This window comes from Oryx dammah, unplaced genomic scaffold (assembly GCF_014754425.2).
Source record: "Oryx dammah isolate SB20612 unplaced genomic scaffold, SCBI_Odam_1.1 HiC_scaffold_23, whole genome shotgun sequence".
Lineage (NCBI taxonomy): Eukaryota > Metazoa > Chordata > Mammalia > Artiodactyla > Bovidae > Oryx > Oryx dammah.
Genome location: NW_024070207.1, coordinates 14,442,594 through 14,468,033, shown reverse-complemented (window position 1 = coordinate 14,468,033; position 25,440 = coordinate 14,442,594). Strand labels below are relative to the sequence as shown.

Here is a 25,440-nt window from a genome sequence, read left to right as displayed (position 1 = left end):
CTTGTTGTTTATCCATTCCATAGAGGCAATTTTAATACAACCTCTAGTTTCTGCCTCATAGCTCAAGTATTTTGGTCTTAACCACATCCTGTCTCAGGCATGCATGCTCAGGGCTAAGTGTTGAGATGTGCGTGGTAAGGTTTGAAGAGCAGTGCTCACCCACACTTTCCTTGGGATTCTGTTATGGGGAGCACTAAATCATATAGTTGGAGATGCAGAGATATGTGCAGGCATAAAAAACCATCAATATCTTAGACAAAAGGAGTTGGGTCTTCCAGGTTGAGGGCAGCTTTCACTGGAAATGAGGGACTGGTTCTGAAGTGTGAAGACAGTGCCACATGAGAACACATATATCCTCATTATCAGAAAATTAAGAAGGTACACGAAATTAGAAAAATACTTACTGATACTTTAATACATTTAATTTCAATAATTTGTTCTCTTCAGCCTTATTCCCAAGTGAATTTCCCTTTAGATTTTTTAGACTTCTAAGTACAAATTTTAAATGTTGCTTTCCATCTGTAGTTATTACAAAATACTGGTTATATTCCCCAGGTTGTACGATACGTCCACGAGCCTATCTGAGGCCCAATAGTTTGTACCTCCCACCCTCCCAACCCCTAAAAATTGCGCCCCTCCCCACACACCAATAACCACTAGCTGTTCTCTATGTCTGAGAGTCTACTGCTTTTTTGGTTCTATTCACTAGTTTGTTGTATTTTTTAGATTCCACATATGATTGACATCATACAGTATTTTGCTTTTTCTTTCTGACTTATTTCACTCAGCATAATGCCCTCCAAGTCCATCCATGTTGCTGCAAATGGCAAAATTTCAGTCTTTTGTATAGCTGAGTTCAGTTCAGTTCAGTTCAGTTGCTCAGTCGTATCTGACTCTTTGCAACCCCATGAATCGCAGCACACCAGGCCTCCCTGTCCATCACCAACTCCCGGAGTTCATTCAGACTCACGTCCATCGAGTCCGTGATGCCATCCAGCCATCTCATCCTCTGTCGTCCCTTGTGTATATATATGAAAAAACCACCAATTCAAACAGATATACATACCCCAAATTCATAGCAGCATTATTAACAATTTTCAAGGTATAGAAGCAACCTGAGTATTGGATGAATAGATAAAGAAGATATGGTATATATATATACCTTGAATTGGTGGTTTTTTCATATATATACCCAAGAATGGAGTTGCCAAATCATACGGTAGTTCTATTTTTATTTTTATGAGAAACTTTCATCCTTTTTTCCTCAGTGACTGCATAACTTTACATTGCTACCAACAGTGCAGGAGGGTTCCCTTTTCTCCACATTCTCACCAACATTTGTTTATTTGTGTTCCTTTTGAGAGTAGCCATTCTGATAGGTGTGAGGTCGTACCTCATTGTGGTTTTGATTTGCATTTCTTGATGATTAGTGATGCTGAGCATATTTTCATGTGCCTGCTGGCCATCTTCATTTCTTCTTTAGAAAAGTATCTATTCAGGTCTTCTGCCCGTCTTTTAATTGGGTTGTTTGTTTCTTTCATATTGAGTTTTATGACCTGTTTATATGTGTTGGATATTAACCCCCTATCAGTCATAGTTTTTGTAAATATCTTTTCCCATTCAGTAGGTTGTCTTTTCATTTTGCTGATGGTTTTTACAAACTGGCTACTCCAAAGATCACTTGAAGACAACCTCTTCCCTTCATGCTGAGGACCTGGTTTTGCTGGAGATAAGTGGGGAGTCTGGAGCTTACAGACATGTCCTTTCCCCATTCCATCCAGCCCAATCCCCCCTTTTTCTAATTGAATTTCTCCATTTTTACTCAATATCCCTACTTATCCTGCCACTGGATATTGCATGGTAACATTTCTCCAGCTTTTAAAATACAGTATTTGGAACTTGGTACTATCACTTTTTAGTTATATTCCTCAGTGCTTCTCCATATATTTAATCTTTAACCTGGGCTATGTTTGCCTCTAGCAATGGTTTTCAACCTTAAGAACCAAATCTTGTGTGGAAGCTCAGCATATAGAACAGAGAAAAAGTGGAGCTCCTCCATGTGAGGGAAGTCCTAGAGCCTGCTTTTATCTAACAGCCTCTAAGAGGTTCTTTTGAATCATATCAAAACAGTTTAGTTAAGTCTTGACTTAACAGCTTCTTGTGCTATCCTACATAATCATCTAAGATCAGGTAAGGGAGTTCAAATTGCTTTGTGCCAATCTACAGGTATTTTTCTTGAGTACCCGCTCTGTGGTAGCACTCTACTATGGGAATACAAAAAAAAAAGGCATCTGGCTCTGCCCTCGAAGATATCATCATCTGATTCATTTTTATCCCCAGATTTGGTGTACATTTGTGGCTTTGGCGAATAGAAGACTCACTTGACTTGTGTTTGTTACACATATCAACAAATCGGCCATCAGATTTTGGCCTTTTATTCAACTGCAAAGTCTGCAAAATCCCAGAAATGGGCCATTGGAGAAGTAAGAAGTGGATAGGGTTGGTTACCCTCTTATGACTTCCCCTGGTATATTCTCATGGCTATGTTCTAAGACCACATCATCCAGCATCTCCACTCAGCGTATGTGTCGTGAGGGAACCAATGGGTGATTGTTGTTATTGTTCAGTTGTTCTGTTGTGTTTGCCTCTATGAGACCCCAAGGACTGCTGCACGCCTGGCTTCCATGTTGTTCACCATCTCCTGGAGTTTGTTCAAACTCATGTACACTGAGTTGGTGATTCCATCCAACCATCTCATCCTGTCATCCCCTTCTCCTGCCTTCTATCTTTCCCAGCATCAGGATCTTTTCCAATAAGTCAGTTCTTCGCATCAGGTAGCCAAAATATTGGAGCTTCAGCTTCAGTGTCAGTGCTTCCAATGAATATTCAGGGCTGATTTCTTTTAGGATTGACTGATTTGATCCCCTTGATGTCCAGGAGACTCTCAAGAGCCTTTTCTGGCACCACAGTTCGAAAGGATGGAAACTAGCAAACTAGAGGTCACCTTTTCCATTTATCCTGTGGATCCAGCCTCAACAGATAAGTGGAGGATTTGAAGCTCACAACAGTACTACACCCTTCCTCCTTCAATCTCTTTTTAATGGGGGCTGGAAGAAATGAATCCTGTGAAGCAGAGGCTGATTCCCATTCGGAGCTGGAACCCACCCCAGAGTCCAGCTGGACACTTCTGCATCCAACCGTCCAGCTTGTGGCCAAGAGAGCCTGAGGACGTCTAGAAATTGATTGCTTCTTTGGGGGCCTTTGTTGCTTGGGAGAATAAGTCCAGATTCCTCCAAATGAGTCTGCTGTTTCCAGTAGAAGTTCCCATCCCCTTGGCTCTCTTCTTGCCCCACCCCCTGACTTCCAATCTCTTTAGCTTCAGGATGCAAGCCTCAGTTATTCCAAGAAACTTTATCCCCTGTTCCCTTCCCTCTCTTCCAGCTATTCATGATGTATTAAGGAGCACCTTCTGTTGACAGCTTACCTCTCTTTTCCATCTCTAATCTCCCAGGAGTCTTTGGGATCTCTACCACAAACTCTAGCTCCTTATTGCATATAGTGCATGGTATTTCTATATTTTCTTGTATGTTAGTCTTATCTACTTTTGCATTCCAGTCCCCTGTAATGAAAAGGACATCTTTTGGGGGTGTTAGTTCTAGAAGGTCTTGTAGGTCTTCATAGAACCATTCAAATTCAGCTTCTTCAGCATGATTGGTTGGTGCATAGACTTGGATTACTGTGATATTGAATGGTTTGCCTTGGAATGCAAAAGTAGGAAGTCAAGAAATGCCTGGAGTAACAGGCAAATTTGGCCTTGGAGTACACAATGAAGCAGGGCAAGGGCTAACAGTTATGCCAAGAGAATGCACTGGTCATAGCAAACACCCTCTTCCAACAACACAAGAGAAGACATTACGCATGGACATCACCAGATGGTCAATACTAAAATCAGACTGATTATATTCTTTGCAGCCAAAGATGGAGAGGCTCTATACAGTCAGCAAAAACAAGACTGGGAGCTGACTGTGACTCAGATCATGAACTCCTTATTGCAAAATTCAGACTTAAATTGAAGTAGGGAAAACTACTAGAACATTCAGGTATGACCTAAATCAAATTCCTTATTAGTATACAGTGGAAGTGAGAAATAGATTCAAGGGATTAGATCTGATAGACAGAGTACCTGAAGAACTATGGACAGAGGTTCGTGACATTGTACAGGAGGCAGTGATCAAGACAATCCCCAAGAAAAATGCAAAACACAAAGTGCTTGTCTGAGGAGGCCTTACAAATAGCTGTGAAAAGAGGAGAAGTGAAAGGCAAAGGAGAAAAGGAAAAATATACCCATTTGAATGCAAAGTTCCAAAGAATAGCAAGGAGAGATAAGAAAGCATCGTCAGTGATCAATGCAAAGAAATAGAGGAAAACAATAAAATGGGAAAGACTAGAGATCTCGTCAAGAAAATTAGAGATAGCAAGGGAACTTTTCATGCAAAGATGGGCACAATAAAGGACAAAAAAGGTATGGACCTAACAGAAGCAGAAGTTATTAAGAAGATGTGGCAAGAATACACAGAAGAACTGTACAAAAAAGATCTTCACGACCAAGATGATCATGGTGGTGTGATCACTCACCTAGAGCTAGACATCCTGGAATGTGAAGTCAAGTGGGCCTTAGGAAGCATCACTATGAACAAAGCTAGTGGAGGTGATGGAATTCCAGCTGAACTATTTCAAATCCTGAAAGATGATGCTGTGAAAGTGCTGCACTCAATATGCCAGCAAATTTGGAAAACTCAGCAGTGGCCACAGGACTGGAAAAGCTCAGTTTTCATTCCAATCCCAAAGAAAGGCAATGCCAAAGAATGTTCAAACTACTGCACAATTGCACTCATCTCACATGCTAGCAAAGTAATGCTCAAAATTCTCCAAGCCAAGCCTTAACAGTATGTGAACCATGAACTTCCAGATGTTCAAGCTGGTTTTAGAAAAGGCAGAGGAACCAAGGATCAAATTGCCAACATTCGCTGAATCATTGAAAAAGAAAGAGTTCCAGAGAAACATCTATTTCTGCTTTATTGACCATGCCAAAGCCTTTGACTTTGTGAATCACAACAAACTGTGGAAAATTCTTCGAGATGAGAATACCAGACCTGCGTCCTTAGGAATCTGTATGCAGGTCAAGAAGCAACAGTTAGAACTGGACATGGAACAACAGACTGCTTCCAAATAGGAAAAGGAGTACGTCAAGCTGTATACTTTCACCCTGCTTATTTAACTTATATGCAGAGTACAGCATTTCTCATGATGTAGCACAAGCTGTAATGAACATTACTGGGAGAAATATCAATAACCTCAAATATGCAGATAATACCACCCTTAAGGCAGAAAGTGAGGAAGAACTAAAGAGCCTCTTGATGAAAGTGAAAGAGGAGAGTGAAAAAGGTGACTTAAAACTCAACATTCAGAAAACTAAGATCATGGCATCCTGTCATCCCTTCATGGCAAATAGATGGGGAAACAATGGAAACAGTGAGAGACTTTATTTTGGGGGCTCCAAAATCACTGCAGATGGTGACTGAAGCCATGAAATTAAAAGACACTTGCTCCATGGAAGAAAAGTTATGACCAACCTAGACAGCATATTAAAAAGCAAAGACATTACTTTGGCAACAAAGGTCCATCTAGTCAAAGCTATGTTTTTTCCAGTAGTCATATATGGATTTGAGAATTGAACTATCAAGAAAGCTGAGTGCCAAAGAATTGATGCTTTTGAAATGTGGTGTTGAAGAAGACTCTTGAGAGTCCCTTGGATAGCAAGGAGATCCAACCAGTCCATCCTAAAGGAAATCAGTCCTGAATATTCACTGAAAGGACTGATGCTGAAGATGAAACCCCAGTACTTTGGCCACATGATGCAAAGTACTGACTGATTTGAAAAGACCCTGATGCTGGGAAAGATTGAAGGTGGGAGGAGAAGGGGAAGACAGAGGATGAGATGGCTGGATGGCATCACCAACTCAATGGACATGAGTTTGAGTGAACTCCAGGAGTTGGTGATGGACAGGGAGGCCTGGCGTGCTGCAGTCCATGGGGTCGCAAAGAGTTGCACACGACTGAGCAACTGAACTGAACTGAACTGAGTCTTATCTAGCTCTTTGAAAGCACGGAGTTTTGTCTTCACTTCCCCTCAGAGGCCTCAGAGACCCCAGGGCTCAATTCAGCACAGAGTAGGAACTCTAGAAATCCAACCTCTAGTACCTTGTAGCTCTAGTAGTAGCTACAAGAAGCTTCCCGTGTAGGTCACTCAATAAAGAATCCACCTGCAATGCAGGACATCCAGGTTCCATTCCTGGGTTAGGAAGATCCCCTGGAAAAAGAAATGGCAACCCACTTCAGTATTCTTGCCTGGGAAAACCCATGGACAGAGGAGTCTGGTGGGCTACAGTCTATGGGGTCACAAGAGTCAGGCACGACAGAGCAACTAAACAACCACAGTACCTATAAAAGCAGCAGTTCTCAGACTTGCAAGGCTCCCTCAGACAGAGGAAAACACAGAGACCCTAGGATCAGTCGGACTAATTATTTTACCCAACTTTCAGCAGCACTTATTAAGCAATTTGGCTAAAACCAATGCATCTTACTAAACTGGATCACTGCACAAATCTGCTTCCCCTCTTAATATTGGCTGATTGCTCACATCTGTGTCACTGGTTTTGGTCCCAGAACTCCATTTTTGCTGTCATGTAGATGATTTCCACATGAATGAGCAAGATCATCCAAGTCCGTGCACCCAGGGGCACGGCCACCAGTTGAGAGTGAACAAACAAGCAGTCATCAAGATATTCAACATTAAATAACATAGACAAGGGACGACAGGACTGTGGCTTTTAATGATATCACAGATGTGAGTTGAACTGTTGGGACCCTCCAGAAATGCAGGTTGATCCAATGTTTTCAGTTAAAATAAGTTGGAAACAGAAGTTTTCAAGTTGTCCTTTGAGATTTCTGTTGAGCTTTTCCCACGGAGTTGATCTCAAACATTTCCCCGCCTAGAGACTCATAAATGAACACACCAGATTTATATCTTCAAAGTGACCATGTACCACTCACCAAATGGAAACATTTCCTTTCCAATCTGGGTTCTATGGAACATTTGTTGTTGTTCTTCAGTCACTAAGTCATGTCCAACTCTTTGTAACCCCATGGACTGTAGCACACCAGGCTTCCCTGTCCTTCACTATCTCCAGAGTTTGCTCAAATGCATGTCCACTGAGGTGATGATGCCATCCAACCGTCTCATCCTCTGTCACCCCTTTCTCCTCCTGCCCTCAAGCTTTCTCAGCATCAGGATCTTTTCCAATGAGTTGGCTCTTCGCATTAGGTAGCCAAAGTATTGGAGCTTCAGCTTCAGCATCAGTCCTGATGAATATTCAGGGTTAATTTCCTTTAGAATTGATTGATCTCCTTGCAGTCCAAGGGACTGTTAAGAATCTTCTCCAGCAGCACAGTTTGAAAGCATCAGTTCTTTGATACTCAGCCTTCTTTATGGTCCAACTCTCACATCTGTACATAACTATTAGAAAAACCATAGGTTTGACTAGATGGGCCTTTGTCGGCAAAGTAATGTCTCTCCTTTATAATATGCTGTTTAGGTTTGTTATAGCTTTTCTTCCAAAGAGCAAGCATCTTTTAATTTCACAGCTGCAGTCACCATCTGCAGTGATTTGGGGGCCCAAGAAGATAAAGTCTGTTGCTGTCTCCATTTTTCCCCATCTATTTGCCATGAAGTGGGGGACATGAACTGGGGACCACTGCTTTTCTGTAATACAGCATATCCACCTGTCCTGTGTGTTTAGTCTCTTGTGGTTTTATAGAACCATGGTTTTCTCTTTCAAAGAGCTATATTCTCTTGGAGAGCTGGCACACACATATGTGAAGTCATTCATTATCTCTACCCAGAAAGAGCATCACCAAGGTCCCAGGACTAAGTAAGATCCCCAGTACTGAGCCAGCCTGTTGTCTTAACTCATCTCTGTTACCCAGTTGAGAGATAACCCCTAGCAAATTTGGCTGGAACATTTTTTAATGATGATTAGAACCCCAGGAAGAAATAGACACTCCACCTGAAGAAATTGACTGAGTAGAGTTAAATGAAGGGTATATTTAAAGCAGGCATCTCCAACCTCTGGGATCTAATGTGTGATGATCCGAGGTAGAACTGATGTAATAATAATAGAAATAAACTATACAATAAATGTAATGTGTTTCATCCCCTTTACTTCTGGTCCATGGAAAAATGTCTTCATGAAACCAGTCCCTGGGGCCCAAAACATAAAGGATGCAAGCAGGATTAAGGGAAATAGCAGTGGATGCAGAAGTAACCAACAAAGCTGTTACCACACCTAGTCCCAAATGGGGAGAGGAGGAATAGTAATACTGGAACTCTAAGACTGAGAGCCGTGGACCAGCACTTGTCCAATGGGAACTAATATTGTAGAGAAATATGGCCACGGCCACAAATATTGCCAGGGAGGAAGGGTACAGGAGAAATAAACAACCTGAGCTCTTTCTCATCCTGGTCTCCCATCTCCTGCTTGTGCCTCCCAGTGACCACATACAGCTGGAAGACAGAGGGAAAGGGAGCCTAGGCACACCACGTGTAAAGGTCAGCCTCCCAAAGAACAGATGTGGGGAAGGTGGAGTGTAGATCTCCAGGGCCAATAGGGATAGCCATCTCATTTGGTAATAAAATGTTGATGACTCCAGTGATATGCTCTGCTGCGCTAAGTTGCTTCAGTCATGTCCAACTCATGCAAACCCATGGACTGTAGCCCTCCAGACTCTTCTGTCTATGGGATTTTCCAGGCAAGAATGCTGCAGTGGGTTGCCATTCCCTTCTTCAGGGGATCTCCCTGACCCAGAGATCAACTCCACATCTCTTACGTCTCCTGCATTGGCAGGTGGGTTCTTTACCACTAGCGCCACCTGCTGACTCTAGTAAGCTGTCTCAATTTCCCCAGTTCAGCTAAGATTCATCATCTGAGTCTGCAGAGGCATAACTTGCAATAAACAGCAAGTTTATTGCAAAGGTAACTTTATTGATCACTCCTCTGGACTCTGTGTTCTGTGAGTCCAGCAGTCTAGACTCACAATGGACTGTCTAACCTACAAGTAGAGCAATAATGATAAAAACAAAACAGAATTCTCCAGAGCATTCTCACAATAAACATTTGTCAAAAGATTGTTTCCTCTAATAATTTGAAAAGTTGATTTTTGAACACATGGCATGTTTTCTTCAAATCAGTAAATATATATTAATATATGTATGTATGTTTAACCAAATATACATATATATAACCAAATACATATAAAATATGTATATGTATTTATATATATAATATATATGTGTGTATATGCATTTATATACATATAGGTATTTGGCTTTAATACATATATAATATATATTATATATATATTATGTATTTGGCTTAAAAAGTGTATGGGTAAGTGGAAGAATACCTTTTGTTGATCTGCCTAGAGTTTTGGTCTTTTAGGTCATCTCTTTGTGCCATACCCAACACACAACTGCTTTTGATTTCCTACACATAGGTATGAAATATACCAAGTACATTTCCTATACACCAAGAAAGCACAGAATTATTGAATGCAGATACCAACTGTATGTGAATGATTACTGATTCCCCAGCAAAACAACTGCCTCAGTAGTGAGTATGGAGAAAAGGGAAAGATGCAGTTCCCTGGCTGAAGAAATAGCATGATACGAAATAATGACAAAATAAAGTGCCAAGTGTGATTCTTGCTTGTCTTGTTTATTTTTGAGCAAGCGGTGTTCAGGAGAGGTGGTGCTATGGAAACTCCTTCTGCTCTGTTAACCAAAATCCAGCATCATTTCCCATACAGAGCTTCTAATACAGAGAGCCAGGCCAGGCTGCCCAGGTTTCAGTCCATTGTGATGAATCCCAAGGCCTGGCATGATTCCCTGTTGGTAGCAATTCAGCTGCCAGGCAGCTAAGACCCATCTTAGTGCATCTTTCTACTAAAGGAAGGTAAAGTCACAGCATTCTTTGTAGCCTATCTCTTCATGCTTGATCCCTTTGGTTTCAGCTTGTAAAGCATCAATCCTTTGGGCGGGAGAAACACTGAGCTGTCATCTGCTACCTACACCTGAGTATAATGAACAGAGATGGGAGCAGAGGTGATGAAGCAAAGCGAGTGGACAAGGAGCCAGAATTTGGGAGCATCCTTGGCTTCTCTCACTGGGGAACTTGTTGGATTAGCTGAGAGTCCTGTGACTGACTCAATCCCTTCTTTCCTCTTTCATCAGGGCCACCCTGGACAGCCAGGACCCAGAGGCCCACCTGGCCTGGATGGCTGTAATGGAACTCAAGGAGCTGTTGGATTTCCAGGCCCTGATGGCTATTCTGGGCTTCCTGGACCACCTGTAAGCTGCCACATCTTTGTACATTATTTCAAATGGTTTTGCTTGCCTTCAAGTGTGTCCTCTCTTCTGTTTCTCTGGAGATCTTGTTAAGTATCCACGCGGCAATCACTGAAGCCCTTTGTCCAGTGCAGCACCACAATGTCAAAAGTCTAAAGAATACCAGTTTCAGGGGAGTGTACACATGCTACACTAGTTAGGTTTTTTTTTTTTTAATGATGCTTTTAGAGTTGGCAAGATTATTTAAAAAGATTGTAGTAAAGTTTAGAGCAAAGTACATGTTTGGCTATTTGACATTTTCCCACATTAGACAATATTGGGAAATGCAGTACTTGGAAGGCTTACATGGGATCATGGAAGCCCTAACAGTGACCCAAAGGGCTTGGCAGGCTTGGTCTCTACCAGTGATTCTTAACCAGCGGTGATTTTGCATCCTTCCCAAGGACATTTGACAGTTATTATTGACACTTTTGGACTTTCCTGGTGGCTCAGCTAGTAAAGAATCTGCCTGCAATGCAGGAGACCCCAGTTTGGTTCCTGGGTCAGGAAGATCCACTAGAGAAGGGATAGGCTACCCAGTCCAGTATTTTTGGGTTTCCCTGGTGGCTCAGCTAGTAAAGAAGGAGACCCCAGTTCGATTCCTGGGTCGAGAAGTTCTGCTAGAGAAGGGAATGGCTACCCACTCCATATTCTGGCCTGGAGAACTCCATGGCCTATACAGTCCATGGACTGGGTATTCCATGGACTATACTGTCCATGGGGTTGCAAAATGTTGGACACAGCTGAGTGACTTTCATATCCCATAATGTAACTACATATATATATGTAATATTGACACTTTTGGGCTTCCCTGGTGACACAACTGATAAAGAATCCACCTGCAACATGGGAGACCTGGGTTCGAACCCTGGGTTGAGAAGATCCCCTGGAGAAGGGAACATACTGAACCCACTCCACTATTCTGGCCTGGAGAATTCCATGGACTGTATAGTCCTTGGGGTCGAAAGAGTCAGACACAACTGAGAGACTTTCACATTCACTTTCATTGACCCTTTTGGTCCTCACAATTGGGAGCATGCTACTGGTACAGGACAGCCCCCACCATAACATCAAGTTATCATCTGTCCCATAGTGTCAATAGTCAGAAATAATTGAGAAATACTACTCTACACTGACATAGCTTTCCCCTTGCCATCCTTTCCCCACATCATAACTCTTGGTTCTGGAATTGATAAGGCATTTATTGGACATTGGTGTCATCACTTTTGCTTCATTCCATTAGTCCAGATAGAGCTCAAATATTTGGATCTAAAAGATCTCTAACAGATGCCATGCCCTTACAAGGCTGCTTTTGTGAGTGGCTGGAAAGAGAAAAATAATATATTTCAAACCCATTCTCAACCTCATTTGAAATAATCTAAGCAAATAAGAGTACTGATATGATATGTTTAAATTGAAATTGCACTATCAGACCAATTCCATAGCTACATGAATGACTTGGTATTTTACTGGAAGAGCATTGCTTTCAGTGAGCAAGTTGTGGATGTGAATGCACATGCGAGAAGGTAGGACAGACAAAGCACAAGCCCCAAATTGGCATAAGGGACTTTCACAACTAAGGACCAAACCAATGAATAGCAGAGAGTCGGGGAGAAAGATGTATTACCAACATAGTATGAACTATTTGAGTCACAAAGCCCTCCAAACACTGCCATGGTAACAGGGCAAGAGAACAAATTACATCTGTGTTAAAAAAATGGAAATCTGGAAAAGTAAGGAATCACAACCCCCAAGAGGGAGAAAAGAAATCTTAAAGTAATAAACAGCCCCTGACAGACAAAGGACCAGGGTAAAACCCAATCCTGTCTCTACACCTTCCTTTAAGCCTAAATAGGAACTTGGTTGTGGATTTTTACTAAGCTGAACCTTGCTAACCCTACTGGACACTGAATAGGTAGCCTTTGAAGTTTCTTTGATGAAAGTAGTGGCCACAAGCATAAGGGAAAATAGGAAGTGTTAGGAAAGAAACGGGTTTGTGCTTTGGGAACCACATGGTACTTTTATTATACCTATGGACCTTGAACTCAGGAATCCATCATTCAATCAATGCTTCTGTCCCCAAAGCTTAGGCCTACCCCCAACACTAATCCCAATTTCCATTTAGGTAACAGGACATTGATTTTCTCCAGGAGGTCAACATTTGGCAGATATTAGCTGGTGTCTTCCACTGAGACATTAAAAACTCTGGCTGATTACACAGGTTGGACATACTTTGAACAGTTTTCCATGTTGACAGTGAGACACACCTGCCACTTAGATGTCAAAGCTGAAGTTGTATAGTAAAAGCACAAGATGGAGATGGTTATGTAATTATCTCTTAGACCAGGGATCTGTAAACTGGCCCACATAACCTTTGTCCTGTGGCTTGTTTTTCCACTTTTAAAAAGATTGTGAAGAAAAACAGAATACAGGACAGAGCTCAAATGTGACCCCCAAAGCATATATTATTTACTCGCTGGCTCTCTACGGAAAAAGTCCACTAACCTCTGTCCTAGACAAAGTTCCCATCAGTGACATACCTGTGACATATGGAGCAGGTGAGCTATAGGCTTATAAGAGACATGTGTATTTTATGTGGGTGTTTAGATTGGTTCTCTGAATAGATTCAAAATCTATGTTCTAATTCCTTAACAAACATCTGACTTGGAGGCTGGGGAACAGGCATGTAGCTTTGAGACATAGCACCTGTTCAGGGGCTGTACTTTGTATGCCTATCGCTGCTATAGAATAAGCCACATGGTTTCAGGTTTTTGGTTTTTCATCTAATCAGATCATACTATTAACAATACCGTGTGTGTGTGCACGTGCATGCATGCGTGCACATTACTTCACAAATTTTTCTTATTTTATGCAGGGGCTTCCTGGTCAGAAAGGCTCTAAAGGTGAACCTGCCCTTGCCCAAGGTAGTTTCAAAGGCATGAAGGTAAGAGACTTTAAGGCAGACAGCTGAGTAGGCTATAAACTGAGTTCCCCAGGATGGAGCACCACATCCAAGAAAAACATTACTGGAACTAGCATCTGCGTCTCGATTTAAGGAACAGACCAAGCTGGATTTAAAAACGATCTGGAACTTTTTGTGGTGGAAACATTGACAGAAATATTTGCAACCATATTGTCAAAGAGATTTGCTTTGTCAGAGCAAGACCAAAAATAGGGGACGAATCAGCAAACAAACAGTGTGCATGGGTGTCATTTTCCTTGACAGGCCAAGATACTTCCTGAAGGCAGACACCTTTGTTCTACTCCAGAATCCTTGATGTCTGCATACCTTGGTTTGAAACCATGTGTGTCTCTACCCATCTTAGCTTGGCCACCAGTCCAGGATCATAGCTCCACCCTTTTCTCTATCTGCATACCAGCCCATTACCCTTGCTGGGCCCCTGGCTGTCGGCAAAAATTGTCCATCAACTATGTAGCTGGCTGGAAACTTTCATCTCTTCCTAGAATTGATAAGAACCTTCTGTATTCGTGTGGCTGTATTCTTGGTGTAGGCTGCCTAGTATCCTGTGGGCCTTCAGTAAATTCTGGTGCCAGAGGATTGACCCTAATCCCTTGCAGAGTGAGATAGGAGCCCATCATTTTCCTGGGAGCAGACAGGAACCTATTGTGTCCAACATGGGAGGGGAAGATGTACCCAAGCTCACTTAGCTGGAGATGGTACCTTTCTGCCCTCTACCCATGCACAGAGCTGGAGATCTCCAGCTCTTTAGAAGGCAGTGATGGGTGTACATAGCTGGGAAATGAAGAATGTACAGGGTTTGGGTTTTTGATGATAGTGGGAATGGCATGTTAGACTTGGAAAGGACTTTACTTTTATTTTTTATAAAGAAAAACTTTCTTTTCAGCATAAGAAGCACAGAGAAGCACATACAGTACACACCAACAGAAGTTTAAAAAGTGCGTTATGCATCTGTGACTGCCAATTCACAGTACAAAAGATATTGCCTTTTAAATAGATAACATTAAAAAAAAGAAGAAGAAAAAATATAATAAAAATCATTGATTTAATAATGCAGCACCCTGGAACCTACCTGCAGCTTCTGAAAACCAAAGGCAGCCCATCTTGGGAAGCTCCTGATTAGGAGAGGGATGGCCTGTACCTGCATTTTGTTGCAAAGAGCTCAGGACACCAAAAGAGGAAAACAGGGTGGCCTAGGTGGTCATAAAGGCTCTACTAACAGAACAATTGTTTGATGGGGGAATAGGAGAGGGACTGCGCTGTGGTCCAGAGAGAACCTCCTGATTCTCGAATTCATGTGGCTCATTTTACAGCTAGAAAAACTGAGGTGCCCCGAGGCTCTGTGACTTGCTCACAGGCATAAGCCAGCTTCCCGAAGAGCTAAAACCCAGGCAGTACTCTTCCCAGGTTGCAGAGAGCCGATTTTTTACTGTAAGCTAAGTGGAGTAAGACTAGCAGGTATTCACATATGGCCATTGCTGTAGCAAACATTGATTAAGTGGTTTTGCCAAAAATCAAAGAGACCCTGGACCCAGTGGAACACAGTAATTTCCACAGGATGGTTATATTACAGATTCATATGGTGACTTAAGATGCTGCAAAGTAATTTAAACATAATCAGAGACTATATGCTCTGTTGATTCTCCCTTGAAATGTCTGATTTGCGTTGTATACATATGGGTACAGATTCTCTGGGGATGAAGGTGCACAGCAAGGTAGCTTTGCTTTCTTCCAAAAAGAGCAGCAAAATCACCAGCCCACAGAAGCAGTCTCTAATGGATAAGTTCCTAGCAAAGTTGAAAATTAATTAATTCAAGTAAAGAATGAAATCCTGGTCAATCAAGGTTATCATATTTTCTTCTAGAGTCTAGATTTTTCTTAGAAAAAAAGGAAATGGTTGAATATGTCTGATGCATGCATTATTTACAACACAAGACCTTGACAGAGGAGGCTCAAGCTTCAGCCATGCATTTTTATGCCCATGCATCTTAGGTCAGTTATGTGTAAAATACCACAAGCTTAATTTCTTCATCTCGTCAATGTCCTGCTTTTGTCTGTTACTCAGGGGGAGCCTGGGCTGCCCGGACTGGATGGAATCGCTGTAAGTTGTTACCTGTGTGTTGAGCTCTCAGGGTTTGTCTGGTTAATAGTTATTGATAGCCCCTTTTCATTCCTCTCCATGGTGTATGAAGGTCTTCGTAAACCTTCAAGGAAAATCCAGAGGGTTGGAGTAAAACCGATCACTCTGTTGACATTTTCAAAATAAGAATGAACTGAAGGGATGGACTATCCACCTCCAGTGACACGGCAGCAGGCTTTCAGACCTCTCGGCCAGGGACCTACATCTCACCCGGGGATGTATCAGGAAAGAATCTTGCCTTTCACTGCACAAGCATTTGCTAAGTTTCCTGTGTGTTCAGAGGGCTACAGGTAAAACAAAAGAAATGAAATACTCTTCTTTTAAAAGGTATTCCATGGAGAAATTCCTTTTAGGGATTCAATAATAGTGAGTCCATGAAAGGCCATGAGTTGTAGTAATGAGAGCTTTGTTTTACCTTGACTTTCCACATTGTCACCACTTGCCTTTGAAGTAGCTTTAAAAAGGCCCCTTCTTTCTTCCTCTTTTCCTGTATCAGGCTTCCTTCCTTTCTTCTTCCATTCCAGAACAGATATTGAGCTCCTACCATCAGCAAAGGGCCATGAGTGATCTCTGAGACAACGCAGACACAGTCTCTGCACACACACACACACACACAGCCACCTCCCACCCCCAGGATGTGAAAAACTAGTAGGAATGTGGAGTGAAAATTCCACAACAGCATCAAAGAAAGGGATGCTCTCCACCTGAGGCTACATCACTAAGAGAAGGTAGCCTCTAAGAAATGTGAGTGATATTTCGGCTGGCTGGCAATGGGAGGAAGCTTTCTAAACAGAGAGGCTATGTGAGAAAAGGTGGGCAATAAGCAAGATCTGTGCAGGCACACCTGTAAACAGAGATGAATGAGGACCAAGAGCACAGAGGTCTCCTAAAGTGGAACAGCATTGGCTAAGATCATGGGTTAACTACATTTGTGGAAGAACATCCAGTGTATTTGCTCCATAACTTCTCCTGGAGACACATTTCCCTACCCTCAAAGATACAGTGTTTGTGTGCATATCCAGACATGATAAATAAACCGCTTAGCTTTAGGCAGGGAGGGTTCATGGCTGGATAAGAAATTTGTGGTCAGTAAGGAGACCACAGGTTATTAGTTATTGTCAGAGCAATGTTCTACTCTCATATATTCCTGGAGAACCTGTGAACCCCTACTCTCTCTCCCTCCTAAGTCTTGATTTCACTTAATCTCTCCATCCTTCACCTAAACACAATCACCTTGTCACTTATCATTTAACTTATCACTTATCGTTAAAACTGGGGAGCATACCATCTTTCTCCATACCATCTTTCTCTTCATACTTCATTCTCTCACTTTTAATATTGTCATCATACAGTTTAAAATATTTTCTAGTTTTCCTTCTGATTTTTTTTTGACCCATGGGGATTCATGGTGATTAATTTCCAAATATTTGGTGACTTTCCAGATATCTTTATGTTATTGGTTTCTAGTCTGATTTTATTGCAGTTAGAGGGTACCCTCTGGATAGTTACATGCTTTTAAATTTGTTGAGGTTTATTTTATGGCCCCACTTATGGAACTATCTTGGTGAATGTTCCATATGTACTTGAAAAGAGTATGTATTGAGCTGGTTGAGAATATAGTGATCTAAAAAATATGCATTAGGTCAAAGTAGTTAATAATGTGGTGTGGATCTTCTTTTTCCTCACTTTTTTGTTCAGTTGTTCTATTAATTACTGAAGGAGGGATGTTCAAATCTCCATCTAGAATCGTGAACTTATCTATTTCTCCTTACATTTCCATCAGTCTTTGCTTTGCATATTTTGAAGTTCGGCTACTAGATGTATGCACATCTAAGATCGTTATATCTTCTTGACGAATTGAACTATGTTACTGTTACAAAGTGCCCCCTCTTTATCCCTAGTAATATTCCTTGTCTCGAAGTCTACTTTATTTGATAGTGATATAACAGTTTTTTTCTTTTGTAAGTTTTTCGCTTTTCTTAACTTTAATATGAAAATTTTCAAATAGAGAGCAAAGTTGAAGCAAGTTTTCAGTGACTAGCTGTACCATTAGTACTTTACCTGCTTTATCACACTTCTGTCTGACTTACTTCACTTAGTGTGATAATCTCTAGGTCCATCCATGTTGCTGCAAATGGCATTATTTCAATTTTATGGCTGAGTAATATTCCATGATATTAATATACCACAACTTCTTTATCCATTCTTCTGACATTTCCCCTTTTTAAGTATTCTGAATTAAGCTGCTATGAACATTCTTGTGTGATTCTTATGAGTATATTTTTCCTGAGAAACTGTCTTACTTCTTTGACTTTAGTAAAAACTTTCCTCTCTAGGGCCCACAAGGAACACCCGGATCCCCAGGAGATGTAGGACCCATAGGACCACCAGGATTGCAAGTAAGACTGGCCTAAATCTACCATGTGATCACAGCACTTGCATGAATGCTTTCCCCTGGATTAAAAGCCTATGTAAATGTAGGCCTTCCTAGTGGAGAAAGGCACTTTCCATTCTTGGAGGTTTAAGTGAAGCATGTTCTTATAAGGAGCTATTTGTAACCTTTATTTATCAGAATCTCTGACCATCTACTCTGGGCCTCCAAAGCCTCCTAGTCTAGCTCAACCTAAAGTATAGCCCAAGGATGGCTAATACCCAGCACATCTATTGTGACCTTCCATTCCCCTCATCCATGATAGACATTCCTAATTAATCATACCACCAACACCATCACCCACCCTGAGCACAGAAGCAACTTTAAAATCTTTCTCAACACTTCACCTTGGAGAGCTCTTCCCACATACCTATTTGCCATCACTGGTTCTAGGAAGAACATAGCCAGTTACCTCAGTGGTACCCAGAAAGCCTCTTTCCAGTATGTGAAAACCCACCCCTGATTAGTTTGATTTACTTTCACCAAAAGTCATCATTTAAAATTGTCGGGCCTAATGGGAAGAATGACACATGAAGTCATTACCTTAGCATGACTGTGGTTATCAGGTCAATTGGGGAAATTTCAAAGGAGATTTAAAAAAAAAAAGGAACTCTGGGGAGAAGGAGCTAGAATCTGCTACACCAAACAGGGCCACACCTCACTGGTAGGGGACTTACCCTCAGTGACTGTCAACATGACTAGGTTCTTTGGGGCTGAAACTAACAAGAACTAACTCCTTCTTTTCTCTTTTAATCCAGGGTCCTCCTGGCCCCCCTGGTTTCCCTGGTCCTGATGTAAGTATACTTTGTCTTGGGGCATTTAACTTCCTACCACTAAGTACGCTGGTTTCCCCAGAGATATTTCTTGTCTGGTTAAACATATTCTGGTTAAAAAAAAAAAAAAAAACACAACAACACTGCATTCCAATTTAAGTTCCTGGAGCTTATTTAGTAATTGATTTTGTTTTTCTTCCCTGCATCCCTGTGCCCCAGGGGAATATGGGGTTAGGTTTCCAAGGAGAGAAAGGAGTCAAGGTAAATAGATTTTGGAACATATACTGCTTTCCATGTGCTTCAAGAAATGTCTCTAGTTGCACATGTGTGCCTGCTTGTGTTGGGGGCTTTGGATCTTTGCCTTGGAAAGGGAGCATTTCCCATCCCTCATGAGTCCTCTGGTGGGTTTCCTTGAGGGTTGCATGTGCACACATAGGATTTTGTGGTCTTTTTCCTTCCAAATATTGTAGTCTTCCTGCTTCCTACTGTGAACTGTACATGTCTGATGAACATACTCTTTTGAAATATATTTTATCTTCCTTCCACCTGGGTATTTCCCTACTGATTTGTATTATATTGTATCATTTTCTCTTTCCTTTGCTTCTCTTCTCTCCATCCTTCCTCCTTCTCTTCCTCCTTCTCCCCACCTCTCTCCTTCTTAACCCTCTCTCATCATTCCCTTTTATTTTCCTTCCCTCATTCTCCTACTAATAGTTCCCTCTGTAGAAACTGTAAAGTCATTTAGGAGCCTCAAGGGAGACTGGGAGCTTGCCCTCCCCTTCCTTGGTGGCTGCCTCTTGTAGACTGCACTGTTTCAAGGAGCAAATCCAGTCTTCAGTGCTCCAACACAGAATTTACTGCCTCTGCTTGTGCTCTTGGCAAAGATTGGACCAATTAGAGTCTGATCACTGTTGCCAAGAGGTTGCCATTCACCTTGCTCAAACCCTTTTTTGGCTTTCTTCTAAACACCCTTTCATGCATGACCATGGAAACCGTGAACCTGCTGTTTCCTTTCATCCATCTTGCTTCCTCCCTCTGCAGTGCTGGTACAGAATGCATTTGGTCAGGCTTATAATTCTTTTCACCTCTTGGGACTGATAGTTTTGGCTCCTCATTGCTGCAAGGGTGAGGCTGAAGGTCTAAAGTCATGGACAGTTTATTTGTGAATTATATCTGGAGGACAAACCTATCCTCTGGAGAAATGGTCTGTGTGGTGTCTGCTTTGCTTAATGTTTCGTTTGATCTTACAGGGAGATGTTGGCCTGCCTGGTCCTGCAGGACCCCCACCATCTACTGGAGAACTGGAATTCATGGGATTTCCCAAAGGGAAGAAAGGATCCAAGGTAGTGAACATTTAAGAACAAGTTAATAAGTCTTTCCCTATTAATACTAGAGTTCAACTGTAATAACCAGACTATACTAAGATAGAAGTTTCTGGGTAATGGATTTTTGTTTGGAAGGGAAAATAAATCCTTCTTTGTTCTGTCCCTTGTGTGTTTTATAGAGTCTGTTTTCTGCTATATGGTTATGAGTGTGCCTGGGTTTCTGAATAACCATTCAGGTGCTATTCTCTGTGTTTCAGTTATGTAGATTCAGTTATCAAGATGCTGAATAACTTAAAACAAACATTAAATAGTTGAGTTTTTTTCCTCCGAACTACCAACTCTCTCAATACTTATGTTGTCCCCGAAGTGCTGTAACAGAACAATAGGGTATAATGGTTGCTCTTGAATTATCCTCTTAAAGAAGCTATTTGCCCTCAGAACTTGACCCTGCAAGCAGGCTATACTGTCACCAAGTGGCAGTAGATGCCCTACTTCACCTGATCTAAACTACCGAGGCTGAACCTGTTTAAGTGAGATATTTTATAATCTGTATTTTGATATGCGTGTAGACCTGGTTGTATTTGAATGCCTGTTTCCTGTTAATCTGTTCAGATATCTTTTAGTAACCTGCATTCCATTCCTTCCTGGAGATCCCTTTAGTTTTGTGATCGATCCTGTACCTGTGGTCAAGGGAGGTGTTTAGTCCCATTTCTTTGTGGAAGCAACAGCTCTAGGCATTCTCCAGGTTGACATGAAGTAATCATTGTTTTGGGAACAGTTTGGGAGCATATGAAAAATTCCCTGCCTTCCTAACTATTCCCAAACCTTAAGGAGCCCCTTCAGGGTACTAATTGGTAAATAAGCATATCAAGGAAAGACAGATTAGAGTATTATGCAGCACTTTCCAAACTGTAATCATTACTCTTTTCCCAAAACCACTGATGTCTTTGCAGCCAGCAATTTGCTAGAGGAAATCGTACTTAACAGCTTCTTCCACTGGAAAGAAAACAGATGATCATCTTTTCTGCCTCCCAATTAACCTGGGCATTTGAGATTCTGTTTTGGATAGCTTTTTGTTTTTGTTTTTGTTTTTTTTTTCCCCTGCCATGGACTTTGGTCCTTTCCACGCTACAAAAGGCTCCCTAAATTTAGACATCCTGGCATAGTTACCAGTTGTGGAGCCTGGGCAATCTGCATCAGCATCTGGAATCCCAAACATGAGACCCTATGGTTGCCCACTGCCCAGCCCAAGCAACTCAAGGGAGCCGTCTCCTTTATGTTCACTGCTGCCTGCTGCTACTCACTGAGCTTTCGTTGATTTTCCAGGGTGAACCAGGGCCTCAGGGCTTCCCAGGAATAAGTGGTCCACCTGGTCTGCCGGTAAGTCTCCCTATTTGGTCAACATGTATTTGAGGATCTGATTGGACAACAGCTATACTAATAAAAAGCAAACAGAAATACTTTCCTCCTATGGTTATTGTAGAGACTTTAACCATCTTCATTGTTAGAAGGCGTTTAAGGACATGTTCTTGTTTTTCAAATCCATGGGGACATTAGGTTCTTCATGTGACTATATAGCTTAGAGGATATTATCTCAAGCTCTAGAGTTGAAACAGACCTATAGGCTTGACTTCTGATTTCACCAGTTTCTAGCTATGTGACCTTGGACAAGTTTTTTAACTTTTCTAAGCCTCAGTTTCCTAACCTACCAAAAAAAGGGGGACAATAATGAGGTGGTTATGAGGATTAAATGAGATAATATGCATGAAAAGGACTTAATAAATGCCTGGCACTTATCAATTGTTCAGTAAATGGTAATGTTAGTGATCCTATTTTTACTTTCCTAAATGCCCCTGTATCTTAGATTTTTTTTACACAACAAATACTTTTTGAGGACCCCTATATGCCAGGCCTTCTGCTGGACTCTGAAGCTGCAACAATAAATAACAATCAGATAGGTACCAGTCCCTGACCTTGAGGAAAGTACATTCAAAGGGCAGAGGGGTAAGGGAGAGGAGAGAATTAACAAGTAAACAAATGAATGGAGAACAAGTTCCTATCATGGTAAGTGATACATAGATGATAAAAAGGGGTCAAAGTGATGGAGTGTGGATGGGGAATGGAATTGGTAACTTTGGACAGAGTGGTCAAGAAGGGCCTGTCTGAGGAGGTGCTTATTATAAGGAAGCAAGTCATGTGAAAGTTTGGGAAGAGTGTTTCTGGCCAAGAGAACCACAGTGCCAAGACCCTGAGAGGAACAGCAAGACTTCTTCAAGGTGGGTGGAAAAGAGTGAGCAAGGCTAATAACCAGAAAAAGAGGCAGGAGCCAGATCATGGAGACTTTTGTAGGTCAAATGTGGCTTTTATGTTAAATGTAATGAGAAGCCAATGGAAGGCTCTGACTTGTATTTTTAAGAAGATCTGTCTTTGTGGTAGTGGGAGGTGGAGGGGTGGGTAATGGAAGATGGGGGCAAGGAGTAGGGGTCAGCAAACAGAGGCTACTGCGACAGTACAGGTGAGAAATGGTAGTGTCTTGGCCTAGGGTGATAAAAATGGAAGTGGAGAGAAGTACATGAATTCAGAATGTAAAAAGTTGAAATTTCTTGTTCTGGAACATTTCAAACATATACAAAGTGAAGAGAGTGGCATAATGATCCGCCTGTGTCCCCATCACCTGGCTTCAATAATTAGCAACTCATGGCCAATCTGAAGCCAGTAACAGACATAGCACTTCACTGCAAACACCTCAGTATTTCTAAGAGATAAGGACTTTTTAAAGACATCATGATGATTTCATCATCACTAATTAATTATCAGTAATGACTTAAATAATTATTAGTAATGATTGTCTCATAAATATATTTCTTAATAATTACCTCGTTTGGAATCAGAATCGAAACAAGGCCAACACACTACATTTGCTTGATACATCTATTAAACCACAAGATGAGTTCTGAAGGAGCTGATGAAATTTCCATGGATTGAGTGTGAGGGTTGGGAGGGAAATGGATAAATCAAAGATGACTAGGCCTGTCCCAGCTGGCTGGAAAAGTGAGAACAGAGGACTCCAGTGCTTCCCTGCAGTTCTTTGAAACACTTTGGGTCTCTCCTGGTGGCCAGAAAACCCAGCCAGTAGAGCCAGTGGCACAGGTGGCTTTCACGATGATGGCTGCTACTCCATAGAGACACAGCAGCACAGAGAACCATCTGTTCAATGGCTTTGATTTTAATCAACTCAGAATCTAATGATTCAGAAAGGGAAAGAATCCTGATGTTGGAGACAGGATAACTAGACTTCAGCCCCAACCCCAGGTCTGGGACTTTAAGTCTCTGAACCTTTTTGTATATATGTCACATGGTAATGGTCATCTCTCCTGTTTTGAGATCAGCTCATGATGTACGTCAGGTTTCTTTGCAAAGTATAAAGCTGTGCTGTCCAGTATAATAACCACCAGCCACAAACACCCACCAGTCCCTTGAAACGTGGCTAGTCTGAAACGAGTTGTGCTGTAAGTATAAAACACACAACAGATTTCCAAACCTAGGTGTGAAGAAAATAATAGAGAATATCTCATTTTTTAAGCAATTTTTACTTCAGTGTTGAAACAACAATATTTATGATGTGCTGTGCTATGCTGTGCTAAGTCGCTTCAGTCGTGTCCGACTCTTTGCGACCCTGTGGCCCGTAGCCCACCTGGCTCCTCTGTCTGTGGGATTCTCCAGGCAAGAATACTGGAGTGGGTTGCTGTGCCCTCCTCCAGGGGATCTTCTCAACCCAAGGATGGAACCTGCATCTCTTACGTCTCCTGCATTGGCAGGTGGTTTCTTTACCACTAGCGCCACCTAGGAAGCCCATATTCTCCAGGCAAGAATACTGGAGTGGGTTACCATTTCCTTCTCCAGGGGATCTTCCCAACCCAGGGATCGAACCGAGGTCTCTTGCATTGGAGGCAGACGCTTTAACCTCGGAGCCACCAGGGAAGCCCTAATATTTATGACATATTTGATTAAACAAAACATTGTTAAATTAATGTCACCTATTTGTTTTACTTTTAAATGAAACTACTAAATAATTGAAAATAACATAGTAGCTCACATTATCTTTTTATTGGACCACACAGATATAAAGTACTTTGCAAGTGGGTTGGGGGATCAAGTCTGTACCTTTCTTTGTGAGCATTTCACATAGATTCTAGTCACACATCATTTCTGTGATGTAAGCAAGATGGGCTGAGCTTATATCCCTGTACTGATGAGGAAACTGTGGCCTGAAGAGGTAAAGAGTCTTGTCCAGAGTTATACAGCAAGTTATTAGCAGAACTGAGACTGAAATCCAGTTCTCTTGCATATTAGCTAGTTCCAGGCTTTTTCCTCATACCACACTGCCCCCTACAGTTCAGTTGGTTCTTGTCATAGAGGTGGTGGATTGTGTGATCTCTGCTGCTCTGCCGTTCACTGGCTCCCTCCTTCCCATCCCCTTCCCTGTTCTACCTCAGAGGAATTCCCCTCCTGCAATTCCACTCCATTCCCTTTTGCCCTGTAAAAGAAAGACAGACTGACAGCAATGAACAGTGATAAACTGCAAGGCCTTCTCAAGCTTAGCATTTCCAGTGCTTCACAGTGTGATCTGACAAATAGAAACCCCAGCTGACTGTAAAGACATCCAAGCTGGAAAAATACCTTTCTTTATATGGTACAGTGTATTTTCAGAGAGTGGGAATCAAGAAATCAGAGTTCTCAGCCCACTTTGGCATGGATTCCATGTGCCACCCTGGCCAAATCCTGTAACTCCTTTGCTCCTAATATCTCTATCTGCTTAGTAGGAACATTCATAGGTACCTTCTTGCCTTCTGTCAGAAGAGTCATAAGAAGAAAGGTGGTAACGTGTTTCAGATACTCTGAACTTTTTGAAAGAAAGACACTTCTCAAAGCCAGAACCTTCACATCAGCTTTCAATTATCCACACTCACTGAGAAGCAAGACAGCACTGAGGGTAGAAATCTCTAGAGAATCCGAAATGTTCCCTTCAACCGTTTGTTTTCTTTCCATTCTAGCCCAGATCTTTGCAGGAGCTGACAAGTGGCCCACCTGACTGGTTTAGGCCTCCCCTTCTTTCCCTTGCCCCTTCTGCAGTGACCCAGCGTCTCTGCTTTCGTGGCTCAGCCCCAGCTTCACACATTTCACCACATTGTCCCAGCAACACACTCACACGTCGACCACAGGTGCTCCGGTGGAGACTCTTGGTCATTTACCTCTGTGCCCTCCAAGGTGCCAGCAAACAAAGGGTAAG

General features: G+C 41.9%; 1 protein-coding gene across 2 annotated transcripts in view; it reads left to right on the top strand.

Annotated features, from left to right (window-relative positions):
• Window positions 1-25,440, top strand: part of COL4A6 (collagen type IV alpha 6 chain) — a 339,336-nt gene that overhangs the window by 269,914 nt on the left and 43,982 nt on the right. For both annotated transcript variants that reach the window (XM_040265052.1, XM_040265051.1), the window contains exons 6-13: window positions 10,349-10,465; window positions 13,377-13,445; window positions 15,547-15,582; window positions 17,958-18,020; window positions 18,811-18,846; window positions 19,045-19,086; window positions 20,076-20,168; window positions 21,477-21,530. In XM_040265052.1, coding sequence (XP_040120986.1) covers window positions 10,349-10,465; window positions 13,377-13,445; window positions 15,547-15,582; window positions 17,958-18,020; window positions 18,811-18,846; window positions 19,045-19,086; window positions 20,076-20,168; window positions 21,477-21,530 — 510 coding nt within the window. The remainder of the gene's footprint in view (window positions 1-10,348; window positions 10,466-13,376; window positions 13,446-15,546; window positions 15,583-17,957; window positions 18,021-18,810; window positions 18,847-19,044; window positions 19,087-20,075; window positions 20,169-21,476; window positions 21,531-25,440) is intronic.